General features: G+C 41.4%; 1 protein-coding gene across 2 annotated transcripts; it reads left to right on the top strand.

The window, feature by feature from the left end:
* The first annotated feature begins 4,538 nt into the window (after positions 1 to 4,538).
* Positions 4,539 to 23,797, top strand: MXRA5 (matrix remodeling associated 5). Of its 2 annotated transcripts, none has more exons than XM_027675115.1 (7): positions 4,539 to 4,627; positions 6,754 to 6,969; positions 9,351 to 9,480; positions 9,790 to 10,180; positions 12,708 to 17,654; positions 18,317 to 19,217; positions 21,112 to 23,797. In XM_027675115.1, the coding sequence occupies exons 2-7, from the start codon at positions 6,782 to 6,784 to the stop codon at positions 23,021 to 23,023; spliced, it is 8,469 nt and encodes a 2,822-aa protein (XP_027530916.1). In that variant the 5' UTR covers positions 4,539 to 4,627; positions 6,754 to 6,781; the 3' UTR covers positions 23,024 to 23,797. The 2 variants fall into 2 exon arrangements, with proteins under 2 accessions (XP_027530916.1, XP_027530915.1); XM_027675114.1 differs by lacking the exon at positions 4,539 to 4,627 and adding an exon at positions 5,111 to 5,206.
* Positions 23,798 to 24,827: the final 1,030 nt, after the last annotated feature.

Raw genomic sequence — 24,827 nt, 5'->3', positions numbered from 1 at the left:
ATCATCCAACCTTTGACCAAACATCACCATGCCAACTAAACCATAGCACTAAGTGCCACATCCAATAATTTCTTGAATACTTCCAGAGATGGTAACTCCACCACCTTGATGGGGAGCCTATTCCAATGCTTAACCACCCTTTCAGCAGAGAAATTCTTTGTGATGTCCAACCTGAACCTCCCCAGTCGCAGCTTGAGGCCATTTCCTCTTGTCCTGTCACTAGTTGCCTTGGAGAAGTGGCCCACCTCCACCTTGCTACAACCTCCTTTCAGGTAAATGTACAGAGTGATAAGGTCTCCCCTGAGCCTCCTTTTCTCTGGCTGAAACAACACCAGCTTCCTCATATGACTTATTCTCTAGACCCTTCACCAGCTTTATGCCCTTTGACACACTCCAGTACCTCAGTGTCTTTCTTGAAGTGAGGGATCCAGAACTGGACACAGCACCTGAGATGTGGCCTCAGCAGTGCTAAGTACAGAGGGAAAATCATTACCCCAGTCCTGCTGGCCACGTTATTTTTGATACAATGCCACTGGTCACCTGGGCACACTGCTGGCTCGTGTAGCCGGCTGACAACCAACACCCCCAGGCCCTTTTCCACTGGGCAGCTTTCCAGCCCCTCTTCCCCTCGTCTGTAGTGCTGTATAGGGTTGTTGTGCCTTGAACACTTCCAGTGATGGAACATCAGCAACTTCTCTGGGCAACCTGTTCCAGTGCCTCATCACACTCACAGTAAAGAATTTCTTCCTAATATCCAATCTAAATCTACCCTCTTTCAGCTTAAAGACATTAAGAATATCTAATTGAGGAAAAACAACCCCAAACAGGAAAACCTAAAGGCAAGGAGGAGATAAGTTGCCTGAAGGAGGGTATAGAGAAGAGGCCTTGCAAAGGGCAGCAATATACTGGCACTGCAGCTGCAGTGAACAGATAATTGGTTCCCAGAAAATCCAAAACTTAATTTCTGAGAGAGCAGTCGTGCTACAATAGGTTGCCAAAACTGTGCTTTGATGTTGGCTTTTACAGAAGGAAGAAGGTAACTTAGGCTGTGAGCTAATTAACTGCAAGGACAGGACAGTTATAGTGATGTCAGTTTCCCTCAAACAGTGCCGATCCAGAGTCAAGGCACTTCAGAGTTAGTGAAGGATAGTGAAAATAAGAAAGACAGCTCTCTCTAATAATGCCCTTTCTCAAACTGTCACACTTGACTTACACTTAACCGCCTCCTAGTCCTGTCAAAATGCATGTCATTATTTTGCTGCCACCACCTTCCTATAACAGATTCTTGTTCATGTGAACAGCCTTTTACCTTCAGGCTAACTTTCAGAAATGGCTGCATCAGAAACTTACTTGGTGCTCTCTACAGTTCAAGTATTTGTACCTGGTCAGCCTTGTTCCTTTGAAATATTTTCCTTCCACTTTGTAAACACTGTGTAAACAGCAGGTACCACAGCTGAAATGGCAAATATCAGTGACATGGATGATTGTCTTCACCATTTATTTGCTCTACCTGTCCCTATCCACTGTGAAAAACTTTAACCAATTTGTAAAGATATTTTCCAACAATATGCTTCAACAGCTACCAGACAACCTAGCATCCCTTGATTGCCATCAGAGAAATTATACTGATGTACAGCAGCTGTCAATCTAGACACCAGTAAATGTCTCTTCTTGAAATATAACTGAAACCTCAAACTACAAAACATACTGTGACCACAGGGCTGCCCAAGCCTATGTAGCATCTACAAGTTCCATATCATGGACCATCTAACTCCCTACTTATATCTGCTACACATCAATTTAAAAAATCCTGTCCTTAATACTTTTTGTTCCCATAATTTTCTAACTGCACTCAAATGGACTCCATGAAAAAAACCAAACAAAAAAATCCTTTGCAGTAGGGTAAACATATATATTAGAGCTGGATATGCTTTGTTGTCAATGTATTGTGGTTTTAACTTGTGAACTGTTGATGTATTTACTGTTAATAAATATTGTTGATACAACAATATGGGTTGGTATTGGCATTTGCTTGTCTGAAAAAAATATGTACATTGAAGATAGTGAACATCATGTTAGTGATGTTATTTTTAGATGCCACTGAAATATTTCTCGCATTTATTTAAATGCAGCTTATATGGTCCTGTGTTTTGAATTTGTGACCAAAATAGTGTGGATAAAACAAGGATGTTTTATCTACTGCTGAGCAAGGCTTGTGCAGTGTTAGGGTGTTTTGTGCTTCTCACACTGTCCCACCAAGAGAGCAGGCTAAGGGTGCACAACAAGTTGGAAGGGGACACAGCTGGGACAGCTGGTTCCAAATGATCCAAGGGATATCCCACACCATATGGTGTCACGCTTAGCATATAAAGCTGGGGGAAGAAGGAGGAAGGCAAGGACGTTTTGAGTGATAACCTTTGCCTTCAAAAGTCACTGTTACAAATCATGGAGCCTGGCTTTGCTGGAGGTGGCAGAACACCTGCCTGCCCATGGGAAGCAGCAATAAATTCCTTGTTTTTCTTTGCATGTGCATGTGGCTTTTGCTTCACCTATCAAACTGTCTTTATCTCAACACATGAGTTTTCTAATTTTTACCCTTCCAATTCTCTCCCCATCTCAATTTGGGGGAGTGAGGGAGTGGCTGTGTGGGGCTGTGCTGCTCATCATGACACAAAAAAAGTTCTGCAGCCAAAAGCATGGATAATGAGCTTTTTTTCTGAAAGTGAATCTTAATTAATGCATTTGGAAGATATGACTTGTCCAGATTCTGATGCTCACTGTTAGCTTATTGATAACAGTTGTAGATATTTCCTCCTGCAACCTTTTTGATCACACTTCTTACAGGTTTCAAAGCCAAAAATGGTCCACTCATTAAGATTCTGGTTATTTCTGTTAATTTGGTGATGATACACTTGGCACAGCTTTAAAGTCTAGAACATAATGCTGTTTGCTATATCTTCTTACTGTGGAGATGGAATTTAAAAGCTCCACACCAAAACTCAGAGGCATTCTTACAACTTAAGATGCATCTATGCTGATTTCTGCAACTCTTTTGAAATAGTTGTCTTGAAATGTGTCTTGAAAGACTGAGTTCTTTGTTTTTCTAGAATAGATAGGGCAACTGCCACGTTGGCTATCTAGAGAACAGAAAATTGTGCATATCCAAAAACCACACAGTGGAACTAACTAGATAATAGAGCATGGTCTTCTGAATGATGAATTTTTCAATGGTCCAGAAGAAGGCTTACTTTTGTGTACTGAAAAAATTGCTAATACAGGAAGGAAATTGAGGATAGGGATGTTAATGATTTAATACTAGAGTTTGCTTCTCTTGTGGCTTTTAAGAGCAAAAGGCAATTCATGACGGAATCTACATTCAGTCTGGTTCATTATTAATGGTTGCTGCCTTTTCCTGTATCATTGTAGTTTCCTCTCCATTCCAGTTCCAAGATTTTCTGTTCACATGCATTTATTGGAATGCCACTCCTCGAGTGTGATGCAGATCAAATTCCCACATACAGACAGGATACAGGTCTCTGCAGCAGAAGCTGCCAGTATGATGTATAAGGACTGATGCGAGGTTGGTTCTTTGTGTTGTGATGGGACACCAACATCAAAGAACCATAGAATCATTAGGGTTGGAAAAGACCTCTATGATCATCGAGTCCAACCATTAACCCAGCGCTACCAAGTCCACCACTAAACTATGCCTTTAAACTCTATATCACTTCAGGATAGGAAGAAACCCGGACTAGTTGGTCCAGTTTTGGGGTTGTGTACTGGACTCTGTGTGTGTATGTGTGAGCAGACCAGGTGCGTACGTACATCTGAGCGTTTCGAGAGTGCTGGATCTGCCCAGGTCCCAGAGACAAACTTTCCGACAGCTTCAGGGCTCGGACCCACGCGTGGCCTCGGCTTCCCGCGGCCCCCCACTCCGCCGGCTCCGGAGCCTCCTTCACCCACCGCCCTCCGCCCCCCGGCGCGGGCCCGCCCGCAGCCGCCCCCCCCTCCCCGGAGGGGCCGCCCACCCTGCAAGAGGAGCCGCTGCGCCGCGCCCTCCCCTGCACAGCGCCCGGCGCGGGGAGGCGGGCGGAGTGGCGGAGTCCCGGCGCCCCGCGTTCCTCGTCCCCATGCCTGCTCCGGGCGGCTGCCGTCGCGGGAAGACCTGCGCGCCCAGGCAGCCCGTCCGGTGGCGGGGACTCGCCGGCATCGCCCGCCTGCCCGCAGGCCCGCGGAGCTACCGGAGCGACGCGCTGGGCGCCCGCCGGGGCTGAGGGATTGCGGCGCCCCGACTTGCGGCGGCGGCGTGGGACACCCAGAGAAGGCGAGGCTCGAACCCAAGAGCAGCCAGTAAAAACCAGCCCCCGGCGGTGCCTGCCCGGCTGCCGCGCATCGCTTATGCTTGTTCGGGGGACTCGATCGCGGCGGCTGATCCCGCAGGATGATGGGCTATGAGGAGTCCTAAAGCAGCGTCGGGGCGGGCCGCCGCGGGCAGCGATGAGCCTCGGCGGGCCGGTGCCGGAGGGGAGGCCGGGGGCCAGGTGAGCGCCGGCCCCGCGCCGCCGGCCGCCCGCAGCCCACTGGAGCATCGGGCGGCGCCTGCCCGGACCGCCGCGCCCGGCCGCAGGTAAGGGGCAGCGCACAGCCGGTCGGGGTGCCGTGGGGTGGGTTTCGGGGTTCCCCCGCAGGACTGCGGAGGAGCGGCGGAGCGGGTGGGCTGCGCGGCCGCCCGGCTGGCGGCAGTCGAGCGTCCCGCGGGCCGTGCCGCCGTGTGTCGGCGCCCGCCCTCAGCCCGTCCGCTCTCGTCGCCCGGCCCGGCGGGGACATTCTTCCCTAATGGGAAGCATCTGTCCTCCGGTACGGCAGAAAGGAACACGGAGGCAGGGGGGAATGTGGCTCCCCCGTAGCCTCCTCCCCACAGCCCGGCTGGCGCACGAACCGGCCACCGCCTCCGCCCCGCCAGGAGCCCGTGGGCCCCGCCCCGTGCCCAGCCCCGCCCATCGGGGCGGGGCTGCAGCCTATTGGCTGGAACGCGGCGCCTGGAGGTGGAAGCAGCCAATGGCGGGGGTGCGGGCGGCGCGCTCGAGAGCGCCCCCTGGTGTCGGGGCGGGCGGGGCAGCCGGTCCGCGATCACTGCCGGATCCCGGAGCGGCGGCGCTGAGGGGCTGCTCTCGGCAGCCTTTGTGTGTTACCCGGACAAAGCATGGTGGGTCCCTCTGGTCAGCCTTCCTCCAGCCCCTCACTGCAGTTTCCTTTTCACCTAAGTGCGCAAGTCCTGTAAGAGACCCTTCTGAAAAGGAATTGAAACGGGTAGGCTGCTTTTTAGAGGGAGTTTCCTTTCCATTAAGGACAACATAAGGAAAACAGCACCTGAAAATTCTTGAACAAATTAAAAGCTATTTGTCTTGTAAAGAATGCTAAACGTTTCATTAACTTGACCACAGATATTTGGAAAACCTCTTCATCCCAGTGAGCCTCTCCTTTGAACTGTAATGGTTTGCACATGATGGTCTTAGGAAAAAAATGTGCATCTCGTTGCTCACAGATCTGAGAAATTCTGACTTTTATACTAAAAGCAAATAACTAATGGAGCTATTAATAGCTGATAGAAGTGAATGCCTTTCTGTCGTTGTCACGGTGTTGTACAAAAGCAGGAATATTAAATTTTTGTTACTTGTAGTAGCCTATATTCTTGTATGACTGTAATCTGAAAAACTTTAAAATTCTTCTGGTGGTAGGAATAAGAATAGGGATGTTTCAAACTGCTTTCTCCAAAGTTAGGGTGCTTAACCTGTAATAAGACAATACATAAGTTATTTTCAAAAATTACTAGTACTCGAGGTTTGTAACAGTTAGGTTTTCTTGTCTGTTATTTGCACACTGCTTCTTTAAATGACTCCATGGCATTTCAACACACAGTTCCAAAAACCTGAACCTGAGTTCAGGTTTTTTTATAATTATAAGTATAAACTTTTCCTGAGGTCTGTGCTTTCAGTTCTAGGTAAATTGTCCAGTTTTATCAGTTCTGATCATTCATAATTCCTGTTTGGTTAAGATTGCAATCTAAGAGTACATCCAACATCACACAGTAATGCACGACAAAGGATGACAGAGTCTCGATCTATGGCCAACCAATTCTTACTTTCATTTTCTTTCTCAGTGATACCATATCCCACATATATATTATGAATGAAGTTCATTCAGCCACATTTTACCCTGCTGAAAGTTAGTAGCCTGCCTAAAAATTAGGCAGCTAGGCTAGGTGAGTTTGCTAATTAGGGACTTCATGAAGCTCAGTTGTACTATTTCTAGTTATCTGATCAGGTAGATAACTGATATTATTCATCTTCAAGTGAATATTTGTTTGTTTTTTTTTCTTTCCATGACTGTAGAGGGAGCCACAGTAGTTTACTTGGGCTAGATACTTCCCTTAAATTTTTCTAGTTGTTAGGTGAGATGGATACTACCATTGGTGTACAGAATAAGCCTACAAAATTTATTACCATAGGGAGACAGCTTAACTTTGCTAGAATAGGTATTTAGTGGAAGTGATTTATGGGGGAAAAGTTAACACTGAAGTAGAAAAGGACATGGAAGTAAGAAAACCAGTTTCCAACTGAACTTGGCCTTGATTGTCTACAGACCTTCTGGACAAGGCAGGTCACTGCTAGATATATACAACTTTTTAAAAGGATTTAAAAAAAATCATTGTTTCTTCTCTCTTGTCTTCTCCCCGACCCCGGAACCACCCAGGAGGAGCCAGGCAAGGGGAGGCGACAAGATGGGGGATCGGGTGGCAGCTGGAGCGCTGTCCATGGTGCTGCTACTGGGGCTGGGGCTGCCAGCGGGCACCCTGGGCTGCCCCCAACCCTGCGCTTGCTACCTCCCCACCGAGGTCCACTGCACCTTCCGCTCCCTGGCAGCTGTGCCGGCACGGATCGCTAAACATGTGGAAAGAATCAACTTTGGGTTTGTATGGCAGCTTGGAGCAAACAGTTTTATGTTCTTGGTGTGGAAGCCCGGAGTGCTTCGCACACATGTGGCGAGTCGGGATCTCTGCGTGTAGTTTTTATGTAGAGTTGCAGAGATGGGTAGGGACTTGCTGGCGTGCTGTATTTCAAATGCTGCAGTTGCTGGCATGGAGATAGTTTTAACTTAGCCTTTATGTTTCAAATAAAAGTTACTATTCATTTCAAATAAATATTTATACCATGGTGTAAATTCTTTTTTTGGCAAATAGGACTTTTAGTCTTTTACAGTGTATAAAATATATTGAATTAAACCTACTATGGGATTTCTACTAAATGCTGAATTTTATAGCCAATGTAAAAAAACATTGGAGTAAAATTCTATAATGTAGCCAGGTAGAATATATACTACAATGAGATATATAGCATATCTTAAATGAATACAGTAAAAACAAAGCTATTCCATTGCCTTTGGATTTGTGGGTTTGTTGTTGTGGTTTTTTGTTTTGGTTTTTTTTTTTCTTCAAGGAACTAAATGCAATATAAGCAGACACTAATATTTTGGGGAGAGATTGTTCAGGCTTCAATTCATTTTCCTCTGCCAGGGTATTGCCAGCTCACATCTGTCAGATTTTGAGACAAGAAGGCAGGGATAGTTGGTAGGTTTCATATATCAAAAGTACTATGTAGGGTCATTTTGTGACATGAAATGGTGCAGAAGTCACAGTCCTCTTCTGCTTGTTACCAGGGCTGCCCTACTATCCAGTGTGAACTCACTCTGACAACCTCAAGTCCTATAAGCTGCAACTAATCATGGAGTGACTGACAGTAGGGAACTTGAGGTTTTTTACTTCTCCGTAGTTAAAATTTCTATCCATCAAGATTTTATCCACCTAAAGCCTAATTTTAGTTTCAAAATGCTCTTGTACTTAGTAAATCTATATTAGAGCAATATGTACTTTAATGCCATTTTTGAGTAAAATATGATTCCCTCTTCCCCCATGTTCAAACTGACACATATTTACAGTCAGCTCTCCTCCATACATCAACATTTTATGGTAAATTTTAACCCTAAATTACTTTTGAAAATGGGATGTAGGCTTGTAAGTTACAAAGGTGTTTGGTCTGTAAGTACATTAGTTGATACTGGTAGCATCAAAGCCCTTTCCTGTCTTTGTATTTCATCACTACAAATGAAATTTTCTGAGTTGTGTCCTTTCCCATGAAGAAACAGTCTTAACTGACTGTTGTAGCACTTGTTCCATTTTGAAAGAGAGCTTTTACCATATTTCTGTTTTCAGTGCTATATATTTAGGAGGTGAAGATTATTTTTCTAATAATTTAGAAATAATTTAGAAAAAAATTTTATTTAGATGAGCTCATACTTTTTAGAAGTTATGATTTTGAAATAAGGAATTTTAATAGGATGCCTGCTATATGCCTAGTTAAGCTGCAGAAGGACTAAAAATATCAAAACAGTAGTCTAAATTTTTAGCAGATTAGGAATCTTTAGATAGATAACATGATGAGGAACCAAAAGTATTTCCTCCATATTCAAAGTATTTTAATTTGTCACTGTCTCTTCCCTTACCTTCTAGAAAATACTAAATAATTGAAAAAATCTTTAAAATTCTGTCCTTAGTTTAGAGACTTCATGCCCAGATTAGATAATATGTTACATATATACATAGGAAAAACACAAATGTAGAGCTAGGCCACCAAACCTAACGCCTCCACATTGGCAAATCCTGATTTGCTTGTCCAAAGTGAAATTAAATTATTTTCAAAAAGTAGATTTTCTGTATTCCTTATCTAAGAGGAGTCTCTAGACTCAAATTATGTAATTGGAAGGTCATTTCCTAGGTCTTACGTAATAATTGGTGTAGCCAATGGCATGTTGTAACAGTAGGTGAAGCAGGATGTGACTTACTGCTTCTCCTGCTATTTGGGAGATATCCATTTTTAATGTTCACTCCAAATCCTTATTCATTTATTGTTAGATGCTGCTTTGGCAACACTGCAGCCTGTCTAGTTTGCCAGGCTCCATAGCCTCATGTTTTGGCTACAGGCCACTAACTTATTACCATTCCATAAACTGAGCTGCATGGAAAAACATACAACTATTAGAACTAAAACGCCTATTTATTACTTTCACTCCTAAATTATGGCTAAAGTGCCACAAATTGAGTTAAAAGAAATCTTAATGTAAACATGAACTAAGTATACTTGGCCTTGTAAAAATCTTGCAATAACTTCTGGCCCCTTGACAGTGCATTAAGGTGCCTCCAATTTTTCCTGAAAGTTAGGTTGTACTAATTTTACATTTGCAGTCTGTGACAGTCAGTGTATAAAATGTAACTGCACATGTGATTTTTTTCCCAGGTTTAACAGTATACAGTCTATATACGAAAACTCCTTTGCAGGACTTACAAAATTGGAATTGCTCATGATACATGGAAATGACATTCAAAATATACCTAATGGTGCTTTGAAAGATCTCATATCTCTACAGGTAATGCTTAGGTCTTCCTAAATTTAAAAAAATCTAACCTCTGTGAATAAAAGAAAACAAAAATAAATGTATTTTATAGTGCCTTTTTAGGATTATTAAGATACCATTTTCCTCCAAAATACATGGGAGATCTATAACTATACCTATGTAATACTTGATAATGCCAAGTACCTCTTTGACCAGCATATCATTTTTCAGCGATGCAAAAGATTTGAATGTGGGAGTAAAATTTGTTCTTGATTACTTGCTATCCTGTTTAGATTTAGATTAAAAAAAATATTAATCTCTGGTTCCTTTTTTTTCTTTTAGGTTTTCAAAATTAGTTACAATAAATTGAAAGCCATAACTGGCCAAACTCTCCAAGGACTTTCAAGCTTAATGAGACTGCACATGGACCACAACAGAATTGAGTTTATTCATCCAAATGCTTTTAATGGATTAACTTCTCTGAGACTGGTTCATTTAGAAGGAAATTTGCTCCAGCAGCTTCACCCCAACACCTTTTCAACATTTATGGTCCTTGATTATTTCAAACTGTCAACAGTAAGACATCTCTACCTATCTGAAAATGCTCTTAGGACCTTGCCTGCAGGGATGTTTCAAGGCATGCCACTGCTGGAAAATCTTTACCTTCATGGGAATCCATGGGCCTGTGATTGCAGTTTAAAGTGGCTTCTTGAATGGAATGAAGTTTCTGGAGGTAGGACCCAAAGCTACCAATGTCTATTGAACTCATATTGTTAGATTTTATTTTTCCTGTTCTGCATGTGGATGGTTTTGTTATTTCCTGAGTATTACTAACACCGTGATGTCTATCTGCAGTAATACTTTCTGTTAATGTTCAGTAAATGCATATATTTAAAAAACAGTGTAAAAAGAAGGCAGTTGTGTGTCACTAGCTAAAAATATGTATTCAACACCAAAGACATTAGCCATTACATTTGGAATGGCAAAAGTGGTAGTGAAGTTTATAATTAGAAGGAGGAAATAGATATAACCTTTTACTGTGGTCATTTGCACAGCAGTACACTTTAGACCAAGGGCTGGCAATTGTCCTCAACCAACAAAGCTCTAATGGAAGGTGGTAACATTGGATTTGAACGTGTTTATCTAAGGAAGGAATGGAATTCAGTTAACAAATTCCTGGTTAAGTCCTCTAACCTGGATGCTATTAACATTAAGGTTGTTATGTAGTATGCATCCTTCACGCCTGTCTATGTTTCTTCCTTTACCACAAATTCCTTTTATGATGGAGCAAATCTATTTGAAGTATTTTCAAGTATTTACAATCTATTTAAGTATTTTAAATCCTGCAGTTTTTTCATAAAATAACTAGTCTATCTTCATTCGGACTTCAATAGGAGACAAGTATCATGGTGCTTAGGCTGGAACACTTTTGGTCATGTGCAGAGGCAAACAAAGACAGTTTTGTAATGCCTCTTTATCTGGAATACACTAAATGAGGGGGACTTTGAGCATCAGTTTTCAGTTTGGGCATCTCAGTTCAGCAGTGTCCCATCTTAGGTAGCTAAGTACTCACTGTAGTAGGCCAGAGGGAGTGGTGTTACACCGGAGCTACTGCTAAAATATTAAGAGGGAATTGACATTTAATTGTAACTGAAGATGTCTCAAATAAGTGATGGAGTCACAAGGTTTACATAATGATTTGTAGCATGTATGGTGAATGGTGCTGGGTCTTGTCATCTTAGAATATGTAACTCATTGCAGTTTTGCACTTAGCTGTAGGACAGTACTTTTAAGGGTGTTTATTTCGCTAGCTTACATTATAATATTCTTACATACTCTCCTTGATCCAAATCATATATCTGTGTGTGTAATAAGTGTGCTTAAGTTGCTCTGTAAGTTATAACAATGAAGTATTAGATTAACTTTCCTTCCATGTGCAGTGTTGGCTTGTTAGCATTTTTATTACACTAAAACAGTAGTGATTACTGGAAGGAGGAAGGATTTATCCATTCTGTTTTCATGTATGACAGATTTTGTATCTTTATATAACTATACCATTAACTGCTTTGGGAATAATAATACAGAAAGAATTATTAAAGTTCTTCAGACCAACGTGGCCACTGCCAAGTTGATTGTGGGCCAGTTTTTCCTTATCGTTGAAACATCCTATTTGAATCTGCAAGTGATAAACTTGTTCACTTAAATACTCCATTTGTAAGAACTTTTCAAGAAAATTGATTTGTCAGACTAGCAAAGCATATACTTTTCAAGCAAAAAACAGTATGAAAATTTGCCATGCATTTCCCTTTTCCTGGCATTTTGCCTTATAACAACCAGTATATTGTTCATTCATTCAAAGATCCCTCATTCCTCAGGATGATACTTATTCCTAGAATAACTGGAATACATTTAATTTGCAATATGTTTCCAAACTAAATACGTAAGGTGACATTTCACTTTCTAGTGAGCAGAACAATTTAATAAAAATATGACTTTTACTTTGCAGACAAGAGTCTCTCTGGCATTGACAGAAGAGAGGAGTCAAGGCTATAATTTCCTGGTTTAGCTTTCCTTCTCTGATTAAGCTTTTTGTATCATTACAGAGTTTAGAGTTATTTCAGAGGTTAGGGAAGAAATGGCACTTGGTTTGGTTTTTCTTGCTGCTGATAAATAGCTTGTACATTCAAGAACTAGTCAGCCCATTTCAGTAGCTACAGTAGAATGTTTTGTGTATTGCCAATACTGTTGTTAAGTAATAGAGAAAAATAAAAAGCTTCCTGGATTATTTAGTGGGAAGTCCAGCATTTCTCAAGTAAATGCTACATTTTTGAAAGCTGAAAGGACCCAGTCCTCTTCACATTAGATCCACAAGTTAGGTAGTTAGGCTGTCATTGTACAGGTGCAGACTTTTGGACACAGAGTAGTTTTTTACAGACTCATAAAATGTTGCTATGCACACTTCAGTTTCTAGGCATTTTATTCAGAGGGAGTGAATCTAAGTTGCAGAAGGACGGAGTACTCAATCCTCTCAATAAAGTCAGAAGAAATCATGGTCAGATTGAGAATCAGGTGCCCAATCAGCTGTAAAACTAAGGCTCACCATTCTAAAAGTTTTGCTTTATGTGTCATATGACATAATGCATTCCTCATGAAGTTCATTTCACAGTTTTGAGAGTTCTCTAAGCTTAGAACAGAGTTTTTCAGCTTATTTATCTTTTGTTTCCTGTTTTATTTTCTTTCTTCCTTTTTTTTTCTTGCAGGTGTTTTAAAATGCAAAAAGGACAAAGCCTATGAAGGGGGACAGCTCTGTCCTAAGTGCAGCAGCCCAAAACAACTGCAGAAAGAAGATATTCAAAACTTGAAAGATATTTCTTGTAGGAAGCCTGTCATTCAGTCCTCACTGAGGCAAAATAGCAGCACTCAAGATGAAGAAGATGGTGACAGTTACGAACTCCCTCTGGAAGAACTTCAGTCCTCTCCATGGAACATTGAGCTAAATATGACTGATGAGCATGGCAATATAGTCCACCTGAACTGTGAAATCGAAAAACCGACAGGTTCTACCAAAATTCAGTGGAATCAAATCCAGACTCAGGAGATAGATATAAATGCTACAATATCACTGGATTTTGAATGTCCCATGAATCGAGAAAACTATGAAAAACTATGGAAGCTTATAGCTTATTACAGTGAAGTACCTGTCAAATTAGAGAGGGAAATTATGCTCAGAAAGGAGCCTAAAATAAGCTATCAGTACAGGCAAGGCTCAGATTATGATGCTCTTTACTACACAGGTGTAAAAGCTCAAATAGTGGCTGAGCCTTCCTGGGTTATGCAACCTCTTATAAATATCCAATTAAATCGGCGCCAGAGTACAGGGAAAAAAGTGGTGCTGTCTTTTTTTACTGTGTTTTCTCAGACAATTCATACCAAAAACACCAGGCAGCAGAGGAACTGGGTGATGATAGAGCAAAACCAGAGCACAAGGACAGCACAGAGTGTGGTGGAAGGGTCAGAGTGTCAGCTGAGCTGCAATGTGAAAGCTTCTGAGAGCCCCTCCATTCAGTGGCTCTTTCCAGATGGAACTAAACTGCAGGCACCATTTAATCAGAAAGACAGTAGGTTTTCCATTCTCAGTAGCGGCCAACTAATCATGAAAGCAGTGAGTTACACTGATGGAGGTGTGTACCACTGCATCGCCCAAGTTAGAGATGATGTGGACATAATGGCTTACAGACTTCTAGTGCAGCCTCCAGCTATTCAGGCAGCTGATTCAGATGTAGTGAGAGTTGAAAAAAATGTTGGAGACCCAATAGTTTTACCGTGCAATGCAGTTGGCATCCCAGACCCACAGTTGAGTTGGATTCTTCCAAACAGTCAAGTACTCAATGATTTATCAAACTCTTCAAAAGGCTATATGCTGCATAATGGTACTTTACTTATTCCAAGAAGCCATGTCAGTGATAGTGGCCATTACAGATGTGTGGCTGTCAACGTGCAGGGGTCAGATCAATTTGTTGTAAGGGTCACAGTAAATAAAATGGTGTCTGACAGGTCATTTAAACGAATAAAACTAAAAAAGCGTCCAGCCTCAAAGCGTTTGTCAAAAACAAGAGGGCAGGTCATAGAGGATGGAGAGGGATCAGGGGCAGGGGGAGTGGAGGACTTCCTACGAAGAAAGAACCACCTAAAAGACTGGGAAATACCTTTTAAACAAAAAAGTGACCAGGTGCCAGAGAGTCAAATTAAAAAGGGGAAGAAAGGCAGAAGGAAAATGAAAATCTGGAAAAGTACAGATAGAACCCAAGACAGCAACATTGCAGAAGGCCGGAGAGTATTTGAATCTCGAAGGAGAATTAATGTGGCAAGCAAGCAGATTAATCCACAGCATTGGGCTGACATTTTGGCAAAGGTCCGTGGGAAGAATCTTCCTAGAACAACAACAGCTACAACCATTTCTGTAACAACTGCACTGCCATCAATCATGCAGAACACTACTCCAGTCCCTCATCTGGCAGCCAACCCTCCACCTTCAGAGACAGCAGCTGATATGGTAGACTCTTCGGCTGATGCATCACCTGTGGGTGAAGATGAGCCATTCTCAGTCACTGTTTCACACAACACAGAAGCATTTTCAGTCCAGTCCATATTAATGAGGTCAGAAACTGAACCATTCTCCAACCACAGCACTTTAGAAACACCTGCAAGTATAGACACTGTAGGAATTGCTGTATCAGGTCCATATTTGACTCCTGTCTCTGCAACTTTGCAACCCCATGGCAAGCAGCATCTTGATGTCAGGACTGATGATTCAGCTGTAGTCAAAGAAAATGTACATGCTTTCACTGAAGAACCTCTAACCAGACAAATTGTGACAAACATTCCCAATATTCAGAGCAGTTCATTCACAGTGGAAACTGCTCATAGAACTTCTGTATCTGAAGAAAATTCTGCTTTTGCTGAGCTACCACTTGATGCTACTCTCCTAGCTGAATCTCAGACTGTGGATCTTCACAGTGTCTTGGAGTCAAGCATGAAGTTAAATAAAGTGGACCCAATGAGTGTTGACACCCTAATTTTAACACCACCTCAGTTGGACAAGATCATCCTAACAGATTCTCTAGGTACTACTACCATTTCTTCATCTGCTTCACCATTTGTTACAGAGGAGAGCAATGACTCAAGATACCAGCACAAAGAAACATCCACAGGTCAGATGAAAATGGCAGACTTAAGTACAAGTTTTCCTGCTTTCACATCCATCAAGGTCCAGAGCAAAGAAGAACCCGAGACCCACAGGAATACAGTGACTCAAGAAAGCATGTCCAGCAGTTATGCAGACAATTCTCAGGCACAAGAACATAGAAACCTGGCTACTTCAAAAACAGATCCCGTGGTCATTTTGCATAGTGCTAATGCTCTTCATAAAATAGCAGAGGGGATAAAAAATGCTGCTTCCATCAGTAGACTGACCACTGTGGCCACCACAACAGTTCCATATAGAAAGACCACGCCCTCACTTATTACTCAGCATGGTAGAAAAAGGCCTTATGGGAGAAGGAGACTGAGGCTAAACAGAATCCGACAAAGACCAAGGCCTTTGCCCCCTGTTGTTTTAACCACTGAGGCAATACCTGTCGTTCCAAGGACACCTGAAGTTGAAGCTGTGACCAGAACTTCTTCCGCAACTCTTGAAAGTCCTGATCGTAAAAACAATGCCAAAATACAGGCTAAGAAAGAGGAGCATATGGAATCCACTCCTTCATTAGTTCTTGATCTGGCTGAGAAAATGCCCAAAATCAGAGACATGGTTACAACTTCCTCCTTTAGGGCTACTGCTTCTCCACCTGAAACTAAACATGTGACACACTCTACTACTCCTGAAACCTCAGCACTTCCAGTGACTGCACCCTTCACAATTTTAACATCATATGTTGTACATGATGCACTTCCCACGAAAGAATCAAGTGTACCTCTTGTACCAGAGCAAAGTGAAGTGCCAGCATACCACTCATTAGACAATGTATCTGAGGAGAAGGACATGAAAGCAGATTCTAAAGCTATGGATAGTAAGGCAGAACAATCAAGCACAACAACTTCTGCACATAGGAACAGCTTGATATTACCTACAAACCCAACATCTCAGGAAGAGCCTAAACTGTTTGACTCAGAAGTTGTGGTTGATGAAACAACTGCTGGAACGTTCCAGCTGATACATCCCACTATGACTGACTTAAATATTCCTGTTGGCACAGTCAAAGTTTTTAAGGACATCTCAGTTTCAAAGGAGCCATGGAAGCCCACAGAAACACCAGCAAAAACTGAGCCATCTCAGCAACATGAGATAATTACTTTGTCCTCCTCCTGCAGCACAGCAGAAACTCAGACTTTTCCACTTAGAGAGACAAAGAAATCCATTGCTTTTCAGGCTGGGACAAAGCCGTCTACCTTGGATAAAAAGGAAGCTGTGTCACATATGTTTCATCATTTGCAGACAACTGAAAAGCCTCCAATTACATCCACTGCCTTTATTCCATTTATAAAACTTGCCACTCTTCCTCCTTCCATTTCAAGCACTTCACGTCGTGCTCTTCATTACACCACCAAGGAAACTAATGCCTTCAATCAAGAAAGGTTCCCAGGAGCAGGTGGTGACAAAATGGTGATAAGCTCAAGACAGAGTGTTCACCCTACTCCTTCCTCTAACCAAAACAGGATTAGCATACAGTCAAAAGAGGATCAATTCAAAGAGTTATATAGTAGCAAATCAAACAACAGTTTACTGCTAAATCCAAATCTTCCCTATCCACCTGCTGGAATGATACCAAGCTTAAACCAAAGACTACCTGTTGTTCCTCCAAAGCACATTCCAGTAAGAGGCACAGTGAAGCTTCCTGTAACACAGGGTCCATTTCGCTATTTTATAACACATCAGCCTCTTCACTACACAAACAAACCAGAGATAACAGCATATGCAGCACATACTGTCCAAGACAAGAAAACTTTGGCCTCTCAGAGAGAAACAACTACCCCAACACAAGCCTCTCCGTTTCACAAAACAAATCCATTCACTGAAAGCAAGTTCATTAGTCAGGGACAGAACAGATACAATATTAATTCAAGATTTTTTGGAAATAACTATGTTCCAGATAACAGAGGCACAGCAGGGAGACTACCAAGTCAAGGGATTCCCTATTATCCCAGTTCCAGAATACCATTCCTTTTCAACAGAACAAGGATATTCCCTCACTTAAGTATGCACCCTAAACCAGACGTCCCTAGTGAACTTGTCCCAAAAGACACAAATGAGAAGAAGGTCTCTCAGGTCTTCCCTACTAGGATTACAGTGCAGAAAGCTTCAGCTATGCCATTGCCTCCAATGCCACATGCAACAACAACCACATTACCACCTCCAGTCTTTCCCCCTCAGCGCACAAAACCACAGATATCCACTACAGATCATCCTTTAAAAAATGTCCATCATCATCATCAAAAATTTCCATCTGTGCCTTATGTGGGAGGCATTATTCCACAGAATTCGACTGTAATTCAGTCTTCCACTAATTTCAGGATACATGGAGAAAGACCTAAGATTATCACAAAAGGGTCTCAGAGCATATCCATCCTTGCTGAAACAGATGCTTTTATCCCTTGTGATGCAGTTGGTGAACCCAAGCCTTTTATTACTTGGACCAAAGTATCTACAGGTAAGACAGAGAAAAATGTGTTTTTCCACATGGTTTGTAAGGGTACAAATACTTAAGTTATTGCATAGAAATTCAGCGTGATCATAGGAGTAGTTCAAAACCCTGAAGAATACCTTCTGTCACTTTTAGTCATTATAGATAAAATGTGACTAGTTGCAACTAATCATTACAGGTAATAATAACTTTGCAGTATTTCTTGTAGTAAAAGAAAACTACTACCATTTGATGAGTTCGTTTTTTGAAGAGTAATTTTTGGCTATGAGTAGCAGCCAATTTTGATTAGTCACAGCAGTTAGAATTTATGATGACAACACTTGTGAGTATGGGTTTGTTAACACTGCTACCTTAAGTAATGTTGTGTGTGTCATCTTCATGTGCAAAAGGAAAAGTTACATAAAGATTTAAGAGGAATCCTAAAGCATAAAGCCTTAAAATTCTCATGCTGTCAGTGTTTCCAAGTTAGTATGGTTAGTTCTATAACAGAAACAAAGACTAATTTGAGCTATGGAGAGTGTCTGAAGATGTCATGTCCCTCTCTAAAGTTGCAATTGGTGTTGAGTAAACCTAAAGTATCCCAGGGAAACATAAGACTTTTTCATTGCAACAGTGTACATCTTAAACTCTTTGACTTTATGTTTCTTTCTTTCTTCTCACCTTTCCAGGAGCTGCAATGACAGCCAACACCAGGTTACAAAGGTTTGAAGTCTGGAAAAATGGTACCCTCCTTATCCGAAATGTTCAACTTCAGGATCGTGGGCAGTATTTGTGCACAGCTCAGAACCTGCACGGCATAGATAAAATGATTGTTGTGCTCACGGTTGTAGCCCACCAGCCCAAAATTTTACTTTCCCGCTATCGAGATGTCACGGTCTACTTTGGAGAGACCATAGCAATGGAATGTCAGGCTAGTGGGACTCCAAGCCCACATATTTCATGGGTTTTCCCAGATAGGAAGATTTTGCAGACAGTCACCACCACAGAAAGCAGGATAATGCTTAATGAAAATCGAACCTTGACTATCAAGCAAGCAACATTTTCGGACCGAGGAGTTTACAAATGCATAGCAAGCAATGCTGCAGGAGCTGACAGCATTGCAGTGAGGCTGCACATTGCAGCCTTACCCCCCATCATCCAGCAGGAAAAGCAAGAGAACATTTCCCTGCCCCTTGGTAGCAGTATCAACATCCACTGCACTGCCAAAGCAGCACCTTCTCCCAACATCCGCTGGGTGGTCTTTGATGGCACACAAATCCGACCTTCTCAGTTTGTCAATGGGAATTTATTTGTTTTTCCCAATGGAACTCTGTATATTCGCAATGTGTCCCCCAAGGACAGTGGAACCTACGAGTGCATTGCTGCTAACATGGTGGGAGCTGCCAGGAGAACAGTACAGCTCCATGTGAAGAAGTATGCATCTAATGCTAAGATCACTGGGACCTCTCCTCAGAGAACAGATGTAACATATGGCAGCATCCTGCATTTGGACTGTAGTGCTTCTGGTGACCCCTGGCCTCGGATATTATGGAGGTTGCCTTCCAAAAGGATGATTGATTCCCTACACAGGTAAATTACTGTTTGAGGTGTCACAGCTAAATCACACTGTAGATGAACTTAGACAAAATCCCACTCATATATGTGCAAGTTTCATTCTTTACTTCTGTGGGTTTTGAATGAGGCACCCAATCCTTAAGAAAGAATTTGAAATTTTATCAAAAGATAGTCATATCTTAGCATAATTTTCTTGAAAGCAGTATTACCCTTAAAAAGTTAGCTTCAAATGTTTAGGATAAGCTACCACTATCTTTTACAGCCACTTGTAAATGCAGTAAAAAGTCCAATGGCAAAAGATATAGAACTTGTATACTGCTTGTTCCAATGCTCTTAGTCTGTATAGTTGCACAGGTGCCTGATTTTTCCTGAGAGAAACAGGATCATTGAAATTTATTTCTTGTGCAAATCATTATACATAGTAAATACAGGGCAAATAAATCAACTTATAATTATTTAAAAAAGCAGAATCATTTTAACATCATTGTATAAACAAATGTTACCTCGCAGTAAGGTCTGTGCAAGCTTGGTTGTATATAAATGCCTAAAACAATACCTTGTCCGATGTTTGCATCATGGCTGGGCTTCGCGAACGAAGATTTGGGAAGGGTTCTATCCACGTTTGTTGCAAGCGTGTTGGTGGCTAAAAAGGCCAATACGAGACAGGCATGTCCAGTTGCAAAAGGCACAGGAGAAAGACTCCTTAGATGGTATATTCTGCAAGGCACGAATCTTTCTGCGTTGTCTTTTCTCCTCAAGGGTGATCCTGCGTGCTTTCTCAAAGGCATCAGCAGCATTTTAGATGGTGTGTCTCCAGACCTCCCAATTGGAGGCCAGAGTAGACCAGTTATGTTGGTCAATATGGCCAAGGCTGAGATGTTGTTTCAAGGAGTCCTTGTATCTTTTCTTCCAGCGGATGTTTGCAATATCAAGTAAAATATCATTGCTACAAGCTTACAATAACCGTCCTAAGACTTGGCTGAAAACAGTTTCTGCTCTATAAATTATTCATAACTCATTCTTTGAGCACTATAAACAGATGAGAAACGCACTGCATTTTAAATGCATAATTGTGAACAACTTTCTTCACAGCTGAATGTAGTCATAATTTTTTCATATTGACAGAAAATATATTTTGGTAGCCTGTAGATAGCACAAAACCTGGATTTCGTTTTATGCCTCATAGTAGTAGCAACAAAATACTGTGTTTTTTTTTCATTTTCCCTCATGATCTTTATGTGTTTTTCAAATACAGGATATCTTCTTTAGAGGGAGAAAACTGTGGTTACTGAGGAAATTGGTTTTAACCACAATACACAGATTCCATAGTTAAGTGGAAAGGAATAATAGCTTTTTTAGCATCTTGGAATTTTTTTTTTTCTTTGTTTCAAAGCTTAGCAACATTTTTCTTCTTTGCCACTGCTCTAAAGGTTTAATGTGTTACACCCGATGCCGGAGGAAGTTCCTCATCTTGATTTGTTTTTAGCATAGGACCCAAATGCCATACTGCATAGTTATGCTTCATATAGCTTTGTGTGGATCATGTCATTCAGAGATCCCATATTTGAATGTTATAGAATACTTTACATGCAGTCAGAACAGTCAAAACTACCATAATTTGGTATCTACTGTTTGTTTAATGATCAAAAACACTATTAAAGTTATTAAACGCAACAGAATTGTTTGTTTTCTGCAAATGGGTAGAATTATTTTTTTCATTTGCTTTTTGGTGGTGAATGTCTTGGACATTTTGGATCTTCTAATTATCTAACAATAGCAATGCTCCTATCCTGTTCTTTTATTTCAATATTGTTGAGTTGTTGATTTTTCCCTCCTGATTTCACTCAATAATTAATACCCAAAATGTGATTTTGCAGCTCATGTTCCTTTCTTTTTTCTTGCCTTACAGTACCTTGGAGACTAGAATCAAGGTATTCAGCAATGGGACTTTGGTTGTTCATTCAGTTACAGACAAAGATGCAGGAGACTATTTGTGTGTGGCCCGCAATAAGATAGGGGATGACTACGTGGTCCTCAAAGTGAATGTGATGATGAAACCAGCAAAAATAGAACATAAGAATGAGAATAACCACAAGGTCAAGTATGGAGGGGACCTGAAAGTTGACTGTGTAGCCACAGGTCTGCCAAATCCAGAGATCTCCTGGGGTCTCCCAGATGGCAGCATGATCAACACCTTCATGCAGTCAGACGACAGCGGCAGCCGGACAAAGCGATATGTGGTCTTTGATAATGGAACTCTGTATTTCAATGACGTCGGATTGAGAGAGGAAGGGGACTACACCTGCTATGCTGAGAACCAGATTGGGAGGGATGAAATGAAAGTGCGGGTCAAAGTAGTGGCTGAGCCTGCAACCATCAGGAACAAAACATATGTCATTATTAATGTACCCTATGGCGATGTTGTCACAGTAGCATGTGAAGCCAAAGGAGAACCCACTCCCAAAGTGACTTGGCTCTCCCCAACCAACAGGCCTATTCCTGCCCTATCTGACAAATACCAGATCTATAGGGATGGCACTCTCCTCATCCAAAAGGCCCAAAGATCTGACAGTGGTAACTATACCTGTGTAGCACGAAACAGTGCTGGAGAAGATAGGAAAATCGTTTGGATCCATGTTGACGTTCAACCTCCCAGAATCAATGGTCATCTCAGTGCATTAACATCTGTGAGGGAGACAGCCATCAGGGACAGCCGGAAACTTATTGACTGCAAAGCTGAAGGCATCCCTGCTCCACGGGTGTTATGGGCTTTCCCAGAAGGAGTAATCTTACCAGCTCCCTACTATGGGAACAGGATCACTGTGCATCACAACGGTACATTGGACATCAGAGGGGTGAGACAGACAGATGCAGTGCAGCTCGTATGCATTGGGCGGAATGAAGGAGGGGAAGCGAGACTGCTTGTGCAGCTCCTCATCACAGACCATTTGGAGAAACCCTCCTTCAGAGACCCTGTCAGTGAAAGGATCACTGCCATTGCTGGGCACACCATCAACCTGAACTGCTCAGTCCAGGGGAACCCTAAACCCAGCACAAGCTGGATACTTCCCAATGGCTCTGAAGTGCTGAGTGGCAGTCGCCTGAACAGATTTTACCACAAGAGGGATGGGATCTTACACATCAGCAACCTGTCTGCTGGGGATGCTGGGACTTACCGCTGTACAGCCAGAAACCCAGGAGGTTATGTGGAACGAGTAGTCTTCCTGAAGGTGGGACTCAGGCCAGAAATTAGCAACCAGTATAACAACCTGGTGAGCATCATCAATGGAGAAACTCTGCAGCTTCATTGCATCACCCAGCCAAACCAGCGGGCGCAGATCTCCTGGACACTACCCAATGGGATGGTTATGGATGCCCCCCAGGCTGTGGGTCGCTTTTCCCTGATGGAGAATGGCTCATTGACGGTGCGTGAGGCTTCTGTATTTGACAGGGGCACTTACCTGTGCAAGGTGTCAACAGAGTATGGCACTTCTGTTATGACTGTGCCTGTCATTGTGATAGCCTATCCTCCCCGGATCACCAGTGAGCCAGCACCTGTAATTTATGCCAGACCTGGAAATTCAGTCAGACTGAACTGCATGGCCATTGGGATTCCTAAAGCAGAAATAACATGGGAGCTTCCAGATAAATCACATCTGACAACAGGAGCTCAATCCCGTCTATATGGAAACAAATTCCTCCATCCTCAGGGGTCATTAGTCATCCAGCAGTCCACTCAAAGAGATTCAGGCTTCTATAAATGCATTGCTAAAAATATACTAGGCAGTGATTCGAAAACAACCTACATACACATATTCTAACACTAAAACAAATGCCTTTGGCTGGATACCAGTGTTCAAGTCACTGCCAAACGAGTGCAATGAGGAAAGTACAAGGCCAGGAAGGCTGAGGGCAGAAAAAAAAGGAATTAATCTGTATTGCTTTTGTACTCAACATGGTAGTAAGTCTCTGCAATAAAAGGAGGCATTAGACATACTGGAACTGAGGAGACTAACAAGTTGAAAAAGGTCTTTAAGTTGTTAAGACAGAGTAATGTGGTTTTTCATGCTATCCAATAGCATCTGAGGCCTAAAGTACTCTATTCTTGTCAATAGTCCAAAACTATTTCTTGTTCTAACAAGCACCTTAAAAGTACCAAAGAAGTATTAACTATTAATAAATGAGCTGCAGTGATAGAAGTGCTTTAGTAAAACATAATTTTCTTTAAACCCTGCAGCACCTTTACATAACCTAGCCTTATAGAATATGATTACTAACCTTTCTGTTCATGCTTCTATCAGCTCTTCAAAATCAAAAACTAACTTAGCAAATGAGAGTGATCTATTTTAATAAAAATACATGCAGAGGTTAGCTACCTTAACATATGAACAAACATTTGCCAGCTACTAAGGATGCTATGGTCAAATAATTCATTATATATTTTATATATATTTTTAATCTGACTATGAGACTAGAAAGAGTAGAAACGAACTTGGTCTCATTTTATAAATTATTGGTCTTTACAAGACTCTGATACATTACTATGTTTTATAATATTAAGGTCAATATACTGTACGTTTTATAATAAAAAATATTTTCCAAAGAATGTATTCACTGTGATTTTCTTTTTGTTTTTTGGGGGTTTTTTTGAGTAAACGGGGAACTCCAAACAGTGAGAGTATGAAGTTAGATCAAAATAGCAGTAGTAATGTAGTGTTATACATAATGGTATTTGAACCAATTTATATTGGGTTCATTTTTAAATGTTTTATGGAAGACAAATTAGTATAATTGTTTATCTTTCTAAAAGTGATTTATTAATAGAAACTTACATATATTTCAGCCTATATTTATACTTTTTCTTCAGTCAAGGATGGTTTATTGGATAATGTGCGTAATTTTATGAAGGTTTATCAATTGTGCTATAGAAATAATTGCTACAAGATGCTGAATATGCCCATGTTTCAACAAACTATTCCAGTCAGAATTTTGCAAATGTTAACTTACTTTTAAACATATGGAGTCTCTCAAATATTCCTGAATTCTTACAGTTTTGATTGATCATAAAACTTACACTAATGTTTTAGAATATGATGAGAATAAAAGCTTTGTTTTTATTTTCTCTATGGAACAAAACATGTCAGAAAATAATGTAAAGTCTTATACTAATATTTACATTTTGCAAAAGCTGTAAGCAAATATTTCCTTGACCCACAAATTTATCCAGTTTAGGAAAATTGTAAGCTATTGCAAAATGTGAAATTATCATAATGGTAAACAGAACTGAGCTACTTAAAAGTATTTTATTAGAACAAGGATGTAGAATTAAATGACAAGGACCTTACTGAAGATACAAGGAGTATAATTTATGTGATAGAATATTTTATAAAATATTTTAGAAGTCAGGACAGACTAAAAATCTGTAGCTTGTACACAAGCATTTATTAAAGTTGTGGTTATGTTACTGGCCTAACTAAATAGCACTTAATTATGTCTTAGTTTCTTTTTTATGGTTTAAACCCTTGGGCTGTCATCACCGAATCGGTGCTCAAGGGGAAGCATGTGCCTACCTTGCAGGGAGGTAGCTACTTTTGAGAGTAGTTAATGAAGAAAGAAAAAAGGCAT

The sequence above is a fragment of the Neopelma chrysocephalum genome, unplaced genomic scaffold (assembly GCF_003984885.1).
Source record: "Neopelma chrysocephalum unplaced genomic scaffold, ASM398488v2 Primary Assembly neopelma1_25, whole genome shotgun sequence".
NCBI lineage: Eukaryota > Metazoa > Chordata > Aves > Passeriformes > Pipridae > Neopelma > Neopelma chrysocephalum.
This window is presented reverse-complemented; position numbering and strand designations above follow the sequence as displayed.

Coding starts and splice junctions, on each gene's coding strand:
- MXRA5 (XM_027675115.1), top strand. CDS start 6,782: ATGGGGGATCGGGTGGCAGCTGGAGCGCTGTCCATGGTGCTGCTACTG. Junction 6,970..9,350: donor GTGGAAAGAATCAACTTTGG/GTTTGTATGGCA, acceptor TTTTTTTCCCAG/GTTTAACAGTATACAGTCTA. Junction 19,218..21,111: donor ATGATTGATTCCCTACACAG/GTAAATTACTGT, acceptor CTTGCCTTACAG/TACCTTGGAGACTAGAATCA.